This window comes from Coffea arabica, chromosome 11e, assembly GCF_036785885.1.
Source record: "Coffea arabica cultivar ET-39 chromosome 11e, Coffea Arabica ET-39 HiFi, whole genome shotgun sequence".
Taxonomy (NCBI): Eukaryota; Viridiplantae; Streptophyta; class Magnoliopsida; order Gentianales; family Rubiaceae; genus Coffea; species Coffea arabica.
This window is the reverse complement of record NC_092331.1, coordinates 61,449,617-61,461,736: the sequence shown is the minus strand read 5'-3', so window position 1 is coordinate 61,461,736 and position 12,120 is coordinate 61,449,617. Positions and strand designations below refer to the sequence as shown.

At 37.4% G+C, this 12,120-nt stretch overlaps 2 protein-coding genes across 2 annotated transcripts; one reads left to right on the top strand and one right to left on the bottom strand.

Moving 5' to 3' along the window:
- Window positions 1-2,044: 2,044 nt before the first annotated feature.
- LOC113717921 (stemmadenine O-acetyltransferase-like) lies at window positions 2,045-3,859 on the bottom strand. Its single transcript, XM_027242769.2, has one exon. It carries the CDS (start codon window positions 3,635-3,637, stop codon window positions 2,306-2,308), a length of 1,332 nt encoding a protein of 443 aa, XP_027098570.1. The 5' UTR covers window positions 3,638-3,859; the 3' UTR covers window positions 2,045-2,305.
- A 4,217-nt stretch (window positions 3,860-8,076) lies between these two features.
- On the top strand, window positions 8,077-11,266 carry LOC113717926 (probable carboxylesterase 16). Its single transcript, XM_027242774.2, has 2 exons — window positions 8,077-9,038; window positions 10,215-11,266. Exons 1-2 carry the CDS (start codon window positions 8,311-8,313, stop codon window positions 10,750-10,752), a joined length of 1,266 nt encoding a protein of 421 aa, XP_027098575.2. The 5' UTR covers window positions 8,077-8,310; the 3' UTR covers window positions 10,753-11,266.
- Window positions 11,267-12,120: the final 854 nt, after the last annotated feature.

Below are 12,120 nucleotides of genomic sequence, written 5' to 3'. Positions count from 1 at the left end.
TAGCAGGCAGGTAATATTTCCGAAACAAGCATCTAATTCCATTGATGGTATCCTTTTCCGCATGTTCACCACTTGAACCAGAGCGTATAACTTTCGATCTAATTCTTCTTGCGGTCCAGTGGCTGCAACAAATCGATCCCATATTAAAGCTGACAATGCCTTGAGATGCTACCATTGGCATATTTAGGGATGTTTTGAACTATTTCAATCGTCAACTCGTCTCCTCATTTATTTTAATTTTTAAATCTCAAATTGGAGGGATTTAACAATAAAAAATAGACTTAACGATCATAATTGTCTTGTTCAAGTTCATATTAGGCCAATGAGAAAACAAAAAAAAAAAAAAAAGTCAATTGTCTGCCACGACTATTATGGATTAGTTTTTGGCGACCATTCATGTTATTATCTGAGTGGGGGATCGATGGTGGAATCAATAGCTAGAATTTGAGATCCGAAGACTAGACACCAAAAAAAGAGTTGAAAACTCCCAACGCTGCTGTTGGGTGTTTCCAAATCTGACCTCCTTCCTGATAATGATTGATTATAATGCCCCGACATGACTAGTCGAATATTACATAAAAGACAAATGTAAACAGAAACATTCATTTGTTAATTGTTCAAAGGAAAGGAAAGGAAAGCTAATCCGTTCATACCAAACCAAAGTCACAAGAAAGAAAGCTATATTCTTTAATACCCAAGGCTACAAAAACACGACCATAAGCAAGAAAGTCGAGAAATTTATTGACTCGTGACCAAGCTCTCCGGCCACTTTTATGGGCAAACTTCTGCAAAATGTACTATACCATGTGATTTGCTAAAATGTTAAGAGGAGACCTCTATTCTATCGTCTTCTTGGCCTAATTCAGCAATCATCGCCCGAATGGAACGGGGGACAAAGTCTTAAGCATGCAAGAGAAAAGTGCAGCAATTATAAAACACAAACGAGTTTAATAAGTCTGAGCTGCACGTATACGTAGATGCATATATAGCCGGCAGAAGTTACATAATCAACTCGAAGTCATTATTCATCAGAGATCAAGCTGAAGAATACATGATTCTAGATTTTATATTCCACAAACAGTTAATTTACCATCTAAACATTCCAGAACATGAACTTTGATGATTAAGGCTTACAAATTGAACAACTTAAACAAGGAAGCAAAATCCTCAAATACAGAAAGAGGCGCAGTACTATAATGAATCCTTTCTAGACACCTTTTGCCTAAGCACTAGCTCTATTTCTATGTATATGTCACTAAAACTCGTGCTCAAGCTTCAATGTGGCATCCAAGAAGACGAAACATGCGTAAGCAACTCTTTGTTAGCTTCAAGTTTAGCCATATCTTCCAGCTTGATATTGATCCAGGAAACACAATTTCATTCATCCATCCATCGACATCACTTTAAGCAGGCAATGTGACATATTAGATGGCCTACCATTTCTAGCTAGTGTCAAAAATCAAATGGCCTTCGCGTTACAAATGGAAAGAAACCCTTTTTCTATCAACTCAAATTGCTACTTAGATGTTAATAGAACACGACAAATTAAAGATACTTATTTGTGTAATATTGTGGAACATTATTCACTTACTTGCTTTTTTCTAAAAAAACATTATTCACTTACTTATGCCATGCGTTTCTCAATCCTTCTTGTTGCGTGTTTGTGTGTGTGTGTGTTTTTTTTTTTTTTTTAATTAATAAGACGTTCAATGAATCCACATGCATGCATCCAAAGTATATACTATTTGATTGGTTGGTCATTGGTGGATGAGACACTATTGTCTTCTAAGGACTAATTCAGCAGTTATCACGTTTAATGAGTATGAAAAGAGTACAATGGTTAATCACAAAAGAAAGTAGGAAACTTGCATACACTATCATTTTGAGAGTTACGGATGTTTTTCTACCATAGATGATTGTCTGATATAAGTACTGATTTATTCTCGCAAAGCCAACGTTATCTTCTCCAAATCTCTCTGTAGCAGATCAAGGCTCGTAATCAACTTCTAGGCACTATTCAACACAGACTAAATTGGGGGGAAAAAAACACGAATAATAGATGTTTTATATTTCACCAACAGCTAGCATTTAAACAGTCCAGGACATGAGTTTGATATTTAAGAATGACAAATTACAAGACTTGGATAAGGAAGCAAAATCCCCAATAAGAAAAAGACGGCGTAGTACTACAACTTCATTATAGGTACATACTTTTCCTTAAGCATTGGCGCTCCATTCCAATATCAACGAAATCTCGAGCTCAAGCTCCAATTTGACATCCATATCGAGAAGCATAGAGAGCGAATTAAGTTTTAGCATCAGTGCTTGTGGAAACATACTTAAGCAACTCCTTGTCAGCTTCAAGTTTAGCCATGTCTTCCAACTTCATATTAATCCACGCCTCTATGCCATCTCCAGATTGTGTATCCAAGAAAACAACAAGGTTTTTAAAGGTGAGGCTGGCCGAACCAATCCATACTGGCTTCCCCCATCCAAAATCAGCTTCATATGATGGAAACCTACACAAGCTAGTAAAGCTAAACGAAACCACCTCGCCTTTGTTCACCAGCTTAGCTCTCTCCTTGATGAAGTTCAAATGCTTATCGCCTTCGCGAAGTTTAGTTACGTATTGATCTCCTCCCACATTACGTATTGCATCTCTCACTTGATTCACAATCCCATAACCTTGTTCATCGTTGTCAAATGAAGGTATGGTTATAGCTGGCCTGCTGAGATTACCAAAATAACATTCCGACAAAGGCGGATGCATCCTTGGTCTTAGGTTCACCGCATGATTTAACATGTACATTTTATCGCGGTTATCTTTGTGTCCGGCGGTGGCTGTCAGGAAACGAGTCCAAATGAAAGCTGATAGCGCCTCAATCCTAGTTGGACGTATTTGATGATATTCATCACCAGTTGCGGTATTACTGTTAGTTGTATACTTCTCGCGAAGAGAAGCGATCTTTGAGGCTGTAAATACAAGCCTCTTGGTCACAATTTCGTCCTTTTTCACCATACCCAGGGCATGGTTATAGCCTGCAACATCTCTAGGTGGAAAGATGGCAGCAGATTCAAAGATTGGGGACCGTGTATCATGGCTGTCCCTGCGGGAAATGGTAGCCCAGCTGGTTACAAACAAGAAAAGTGACGTGGCATCCGCAATCTTGTGAGAAATGGCTACTCCTACAGCAACTCCACCGCATTCGAATAAAGTAACTTGGATAACCATCCCAATATCTTTCACATCATCCAAATCAAAAGGGAGAAATTTGTTGAGTTCTCCAGGGATGGGATTGTCAAGAAAGTCCGAAAGTCTGCAGCTAGCCCGAGCTTCGACATAGGGAATGCCCTCGTCATTGCAGTCGACGTAGGTGTTGTCAATGAGCCGTCCCGCTAGAGGATAGAATCTGGTTAAGGCCTCCGATAGAGATTTCTTGAGCTGGTTTAGTTTGCCCGGACCTGAAGTACTGGTGATGAGATGGTTCTGATCAGATGGATAAAAGAGAACAAGAGGCATAAAAACAGGAGGGTTTATTTGATCAAGAAAAGAGAGCGGGTAGTGTTGAAGATGATCAGGGGTTGGGGAAGACGGCTTGATTGTACATCTGGAAATGACTTGTACATCAACCTTCATTTTTGAGCCAAGCTAAGTACGACGGTTTTGATGATATATGGATAGATACTCTCTTTTTCTTCTCCCAGTTTACTCGCGAGGTTATATGTCGAACGTGTGTTGGGAGGAGACCGCTGGGACCAGCTTAAATAGGGCTACCACACCACGAAAGTCAAACTCATGGCCTTCTTGTCCCAATCGGAAAGTAAGCCCTGTAATCCTGAAGGTGAAAGCCGACATTCAATCTTCCCAAATTAATCAACTTTTTATGTGTGAAATCATGCAGCTTTTTCAACCTTGTGAGCTTGTAGTAGTTGGAATGGCTGACATGATGGGATCAGAATAAAGGATCGGATCTGAATATGTCTGCGATATCAAATTTCAATTGTCAACCCTTTTTTATGGATTCTTTGCACAACTCGCTAATCATATAGACGCGCGCGGATAGAACCTATGACAAATTATAGTAGTGTATATTTTTATTATCACTAGCATCATTTACTTTACTAACATGGTGAATAATAAAATATTCCAGGATACCGGAATGTGGTGGGATTGCACCTGATTTAATTAGGCAAAGAAGACGTACGGTTACTCAGTGCTAGCTCGTACATCATTAATTTTGCTTGTTGTGGAGAAAATTTTTGGATTGCTATTTTCAGAAATTTTTATATAAAAATGTTCTGTGGCGATTTGATATATATATGAAGTAGAAAGATCATTAATTAAAAAATATGTTCGCAAAAAACATAAAAAAAATTTTCTGTGAAAAAATCACGATCCAAATTTTTTTTGGGTTTAATAAGCAATTCTCCAGTTGCCCAAGAGCGCTGGCCACAACTGCATGCCTTAATTTTGTCAATTTATTTATTTTTGGGTAGAGTTTGAGAGAAGCGCGAACGATGCATCAATATTATGAGATAATCAACTGTACTACTTAACGAAATCTGATTGGTGAGCCATATGTATATAGCATGAGAGCTTCAGTTGGCTATTTATTTCGAGCCTTTACGAAAATATTTGGTTACTCAGACAATTAGTTACTCCCGTGACTAGGGGTACAAACAAATCTAATTAAGTCGAACATCCTAATACTTAAACGTATTTAATTATTTTAATGATTTTAAATTTTTGTTCATATTGTTTAATTATCGAATCGAGTTTGAACGAACTTTTTTTATTGAATATAAAAGCCATTGAACACGAAACACTGTTTAAATTTGATTTAACTAGTTGGTAAATCGAGTTTAAACGAGTTATTACCAAATCAAATTCGATTTAAATATCAAGTAATTTGATTAATCTTTCAATCATACCCATGATAGTTTTTTAAGGCTACCAAGAAAATTATCAACCATCTCTTGCCCAGATAACGTGCGAACAAAATGAATGGAAGTTCTGTTGACTATTGTCGGCTACAAAATACCTAACTTCTGGTGTGATTCCTCACAAGTCACACCAAAAAAAAAAAAAAAAAAAAAAATTATTTTGTTTTTGGGAGCAAATCGCCCATTGTAATATAGTGTACTTTGATTACATTTAAGTAATTTAATTCCAAACGAAGCTATTCTGTCAAACATTTATTTTCCTCGAAGCTCATCTCGGTTGTCTTGCATCCTGGAGAGTGACCCACGCCTTGAAAATTAAAATAAGCCTCAAATGGCCAATCATGGTATGGAATGAATGTGGAAATTCCTCCTGCAACATCCACTTTTGATCAGATCTAATTTCGTTGGCTTGCAATGTAATGTGTTTCTGTAAAAGGGGGAACTTCTTTGACTTTTGTTACTTTATTATTTTATAGTACTTCGTTTGTTTAGCTTTTGACCTGACCTTTGTAATCGGCTTTTTTTTTTTTTTTTTTTTATCAAATTTCAATATTTAGGTCTAAGGATCCTTACAGAACTATCTAAGGCAGGATTGGAAAATAATATGTTTTATTTGTGTAATATTAAAAAAAGATAAGAAGTTGATTTTTTTTTTTCATTCGGATAAAGCATTCTTGGACAACGGTTTCAGAGGAAAAAAAGAGAAAAGAACAGTAGAAAATATTTGAAGAAAATACTCAATAATTGCTTAATGAGCCAAGAATGGTTTGGCTTGGGTACATTTCGACAACAGATTTCTTGCTCGACGAGCATCCAGAGATGCCTCAAGCTTCAGCGGCAAGGCATTTTAGCAGCTTACTAATCCAGCCCATTGGAAGGCTAAGCAATGGGGGATTGGGTTTCCGGAAATACTGCCACAAATGTGCTTTCCTCGTCCATTGATAAATTTGGGTCGTGGCCCAAGATAAAGAACAAAAAGCCCATGAAAAACTAATGCTATGACACATTACAAAATTACAACCCGAGATTGATTTCCAGAGCGGGAACACGTGAGTCTAGATAGAAGGTTATTCAACCATTGACCACTAGGTGGAAGGGACATTGGCTGAGTTGGTGGACCACTAGGTGGAACAAGAAGGCAAATGTCCCTTGCCATGTGTGTTTGATGGACTAAATTTAGGTCATTTTATATTACACCTAATTACATTTTTTGAGGTTTAAACTTAGCTAAGATGGGCTTGGATGATGTGTGAATAATTATTAATCTGAGTTTTGTTTACCCGCCGGTAGTTATCGACACTGTTATCCGTTAGTCTGAGGAATAGGCAAAAGAGATCGATTGAGGTTTAGGGTAATTTGGGATTTCCAGTCAAATAATTTGTCAATATCACTAAAAAGAAAAAATATTTGTCAATGTTAGATCATTAACGATTGGGGTATAGCTGTTATAGGTTCTCATAATGGAGGATTTTTTTTTTTTTTTTTTTTTTGTAATATAGCAAAACCTCAAGGTCTAACCTATAATTTGGTCATGCCTTAAGAAAGGTAAATATAATTAACCCAAAATTATTTACAATTTTTTTTAAAAAAAGTGTATCCAAACAAACACACAGTTGAACGATTCCAGAGAAAAGATGTCACAACCTTTGTGTTTGGATTGCAATTTTTCAAAGAAAAATTATTACGTTTTTTGTGGATACGTTTTTCAATCACCTTTTTACCTCACATACATTAAATCGTTACAGTAATTTTTCTACAAAAAATCCAAAAAATGCGATCCAAACAAAGCGTTGAAGTAGGTAAATCTCAAATAATTCTAGGCAACTGCCTCAAAAAACATATTTTATTCATTTCTGCTAAGAGTTAAGCGCCAATTAGCATATTTAGAACCAGAACGAAATTGCATAGATTTTTTGAATGTGTTTGGTGCAATTTCTCACAACGTAATATCCCATCCAAAATCCATCTTGTTTTCCCCAGCTACAAAGTCAGGAACGAAAAACAGCAAAAAAAAAAAAAAAAAAAAAAAAGATGTAACGGACTAGCAATTGAGTCAAAAAAGGAGGCCCTTTACTTCTAACATTTTGTCAATTTTGACATGAGAGAATATGTCAAATTTGTGGTATTAATTAATGATTAATCAAAGTTTGAAATACCTTTAGGGTTTCTTTCATGGTGAATCAGCCATGACAGAAGCGCCAATAATTAATGGTAATTACTATCCTAAATTACTAGTAGTAAATTAGCAGCACTACTACGTGGCAGTGGAATTCTTTCCGGTCAAATCAAACACAAAAGTAATTCTGTGATTGTTGCCTTGGCTCCCATCTGATCTGACGATTGGTATTCCATTAGCCACCTCATCACCGTGTACGCCCAGCTCATGCCATTATTGACGCTTCCAAAATGACTCTCTGCTCCTCAACCTACATGCTAAACCCTATACCATCCTTCCTCCACCATCGATCTTCCAAAGCCCTGCATTTATCTTGAAGAGTGATATTTATAGTGTCCGGTTAGTATTTAGCAATTGTTGGAGGCATATTATTATTTATTATTTATTGAGTAAAAGGTTAAAATGGAAATGCATATATCAATTATTATTTATTTTCTCTGATTGATCCTAAGCTCTACATTTTTTTGACATAAATTATTTAGAATTTTACATATTACCGATTTATCTACGATTGCATGTTAATTTTGATTTGTGTGTAACCGACTTAGAATTCAAGTTTGCATTATTTCTATTCTTTTCCCACATTCAGGGCAAAATTTTTCAATTAGACAACAAAAATATGAATTTTACGTTTGATCATAGAAGTATCGTTTTATCTAATTAGTTATCTGGAAAGTTTATTCCGTCAAAACTTCATCTAATAATTAATTTGGGTATGAACAAGAATTTGAGTTAATTGATAATACATTTTTTTTTTCTTTTGGAACGTTTTTGGGAGAATATTTTGCACCATTGGATATTGATCCACAGATGAAATGCTCCCATCATTAGACGCTGGTGCCGCATACACCTCTCTCGCAGAGGATCATCTCTCAGGTGCCAGCGAAGAGTAGCTCAGACCACCTCAGCCTTGGAGTCCCACTTTTCAACCATGACTATAAATATGGCAACGATTCAAACAGGAAGAAACTTCAGTGGGTCTAGAAGGACAGGAAGAAAACGAGGAAGCAGAAGAAAAGACCACAAAAATACCCCATTATCAAATTTTGATTTGAATCAGTCCCAATTTCTCTTTCTACTCCCACTAGAATTCGGAATACCCCGCAATCCCTATTTATGTATGCTTTTATAGATGAGACTGTAGAAATTTTTATTTTTCCTCCAAAAGAAAAAGAAAAAGAAAGCAGAGGATGCCGAGTGTAAAGGTGAAAATTTACAGCGTTCTCAGCAAATTCTACCTCAAGCGCCGATTGCAGACTTTACTTGAGAGCTCCATCTCGGATTTGAACTCCTATGGGGTCGTTTCACGGCCGGACGAGACTGTGGCCCCCGCCGTTCCTAGCTTCTCCGACACCGATGGCGTGGCCACCAAGAACCTTCACATCGATCCATTAACGTCCTTGTCGTTGAGAATTTTCCTGCCGGACTCCGCGATTGTTTCCCCGAACTCTCTTCCCAAACTTAGGGTTAGGGTTTCGAGCAAAAGTAGAGTTGTTGTTAGTAATGAGTCGGAAAACGGGGTTTATGGAGGGTATTTACCTGATAAGAATCGGAAGAATTGTAAGAAATTGCCGGTCATTGTGCAGTTCCATGGAGGGGGCTGGGTGAGTGGGGGGATTGATACGGTGGCTAACGATACGTTTTGTCGGCGGATGGCGAAACTGTGTGATGCTGTGGTTGTTTCGGTAGGGTATAGATTAGCGCCCGAGAGTAAGTATCCGGCAGCCTTTGAGGATGGGTTGAAGGTCTTGAAGTGGTTGGCAGAGCAGGCAAATTTGGCAGAGTGTAATCAGTCATTTGAGAACGGGAAATTTAGTGGCTTTCACGGAGAGGGAGGTGGCAGGAGGCGGCAAATTGTTGATGGATTTGGGTCCTTGATAGTTGAGCCGTGGCTGGCAGCTCACGGGGACCTTTCTAGGTATAATTTCCTACATGCTTAGAGCTTTCAATATCTAAGTTTAACATGCTCTTGCCGTCTTAAGTTGCATGAAGTTTGATTTACATAAAATTTGAAATAGTAGGAAAATACTAATGCGAGATGGGACTTGAATGAGGAATTTAAGCACTCTGTCATAAGGTTCTGATTTGAAATCTGTGGTTTAAAAGCTACGTTCATGTGCAGCTATGTTCCATAAGCTTTTTATTTGGGGATGGTAGATGTTTTTGTTTGTTTTTGAACAAAAGATGGATGCTTCTTTGCAAAATAATCGTTTTTACTTAGTCTTTTGTGTTTCAGTCTTAGATCTATTCATTTCGGCAGACAACATGTTTTGCAGCATTCTGAATTTTTGAAAAACCTTGTGAACATTCTGATATCTTGTATACATACAAGGAAGTCACTGGGTTCGCACTTCTTGCCACATAAGCCTCCAAAATTGCTCATCACTAGCATGATCTTAAGTCTGAAGTACCAGCTCGCTCATCCTTTTTCATTAGCCACATCTTTGCGACAGTTAGAATATATTCAACCATCTGTTGCCTTTGCACTTGCACTAAAGCACTAAAATTGCATTGTTGTGCTTCCAATATCCTTTCCAAACTTGTCCATGTTTGCATGGTCAAATGCACATATTCTGATGAATCTACATTTGTTTTCTTTTATTACAATCTATGTCTGTGATGGAAGCTAATGGAACTGGTATGCTTTAGGGAAATGAGATTGAGTAACATAGATTCATTACATTTGGCATTTATGAATCTGTTACATGGTTAAGGATATATCATGTGTATCCATTGGTGAAAAAGGGGAACAGAAAGGGATGAGCATTATAACTGTCCGGTTTCTGCGGTAGTGTCTTTCAAGTGCAACTTAGATAAAGATAAAATCTATGGGGAATAGTCTTTTATAACAGCTGTACTTATTTAATGTAAGTCTATCCATTTCAATTCTATCTATTTGAATATGTGTCTCATCCCCCCTCCAAAAAAAAAATGCAAAAAAAAAGAGAAGGAAAAAGAACTTCATTGGTTTCGTGCAACGTGGCTTCATCATTGTTTCATTGTCAAATATATATATATATATATATATTTTAATTTTAGTATCTCCCCTCGATTACTTTGTGTAAGGCTACTAACTTGGCTTTTCATTGTATAGATGTGTCCTCCTGGGAGTTAGCTGTGGTGCCAATATTGCAAACTATGTTGCTCAAAAAGCTGTTGAGGCTGGCAAGCTTTTGGATCCCGTAAAAGTTGTTGCACAAGTCCTTATGTACCCTTTTTTCACTGGAAACATTCCAACAAAGTCTGAGATTAAGCTGGCAAATTCTTACCTGTATGACAAAGCTATGTCCATGCTTGCATGGAAACTCTTTCTACCAGAAGAAGGATTTAATCTGGACCATCCAGCTGCCAACCCTCTCTCTACCTGGGGATTGGTTCCCCTTAAATACATGCCTCCAACGCTCACCGTTGTTGCAGAACATGACTTGATGCGAGATCGGGCAATTGCATACTCGCAGGAACTTCGAAAGGTCAACGTAGATGCCCCCCTTCTCGATTACAAGGATGCTGTGCATGAGTTTGCCACCCTTGATTTACTTCTTGGGACGCCTGAAGCCCAGGCTTGTTCAGAGGACATAGCCATATGGATGAAGAAGTATATATCACTGCGAGGGCATGAGTTCTCTTATTAACATCCTCTAGACCGTAAGGAATCATCGTTGTCAAGAGCAGACTGGTGGACTACTGCTGTTAACGTGCTTGTAGCAAATTCTGCTCTTTTCACCCTACAATGATGGTAGGGAGAAAATTAATAGGAAAGCAAAAGAGCTGGTGGAGCTGTATAATGGACATGCCAAGTTAACCTCTGGGAATGAGCTAGTTACGGAAGGGAGGAAGATATCCATATTATCTTGGCTGGCAACTTGAGGTTGTACATTATTCTATCTGCTCTTATTCTTTTAGTCTTGTTGTTGTATGCTGGAAATAGGTGTCATTGGACGCTGAGATTATTTTTCTCGATATCCAAGGTAGCTTACTTGTCGTTTATTGATGATCCGTTAACAAAATGCCCGTGTACAGGAACAAGGGCATTACATATATGTAAATTAATAGAAAAGGGGTCTAATTTGTCCTTTCCTGTTTGATCACTTGTAATCTTGATAATCTAGAAATATAGCCAATAGGATTCCTGAAAGATTGAGGTAATTGGTCTGTTTCCTCGGATGACTTTGTAGAAGTTTTTCTTTCGTTTCACGCATTTGAGTTGTGGAAAGTAATCCAATGGCCGAATGAGATACTAAAACAACCATACAAATGGCAAACAGTGGTATATCCTTTGCAGGCTGCTGGATACTCATAATTCCGTGTACTTTGTGGTATATCCTAATATGTGTTTGGCCGGCTACAGTTTCATCGGGTTTTTGTGACAGAATTATGATATGGATATAATGTTTAAGAAAAATTTTCCTGGTTAAGATAGGACGGATGATAGCCCAGGCATTAAAGACTCGAGTTTATTGTGGAATTTCTTATGCAGGCAAAGAATTAGGATTTCGATTCTCTGCACTCTTTAATGCAAAGAAACGTAAAGGTTTAGATTCTTTTTGCCTTGTTGAATAAGAGTAACATCTTGTATGCATTATAAGTGAAAAATGTTCAAATAAGAGAAAAACGTTTGGATTGTAGTTAAAAAAAAAAAAGGAATTTCAGACAAGTGGTTCTAGGTTTAAGTATAAAGATAAAGGATTTAAACTTACCGGCAAAAGATGCAAAATCCGTGAAATTTTTTTTGCAGTCTATTAGAAAAACATATTATAAAGCGGATGGTAACATAACAATTAGAATAGGTTCCTGATACCAGAATGAGCTGGAAAACTTAATTAATCAGACAGTTAAACATCTTCATCTCCAAGAAACAAGGGATTTCTTGAAAACGATGGACAGGTTTGTTCTAATTGCTCTATGGCTTCTTGGAACTAGACTAACTTTCATCCATTTCGTAGTAATGCTGCAAAAGTTTCATGATTCAATTGTGATGGACCTAGTTAATATCACCCCAC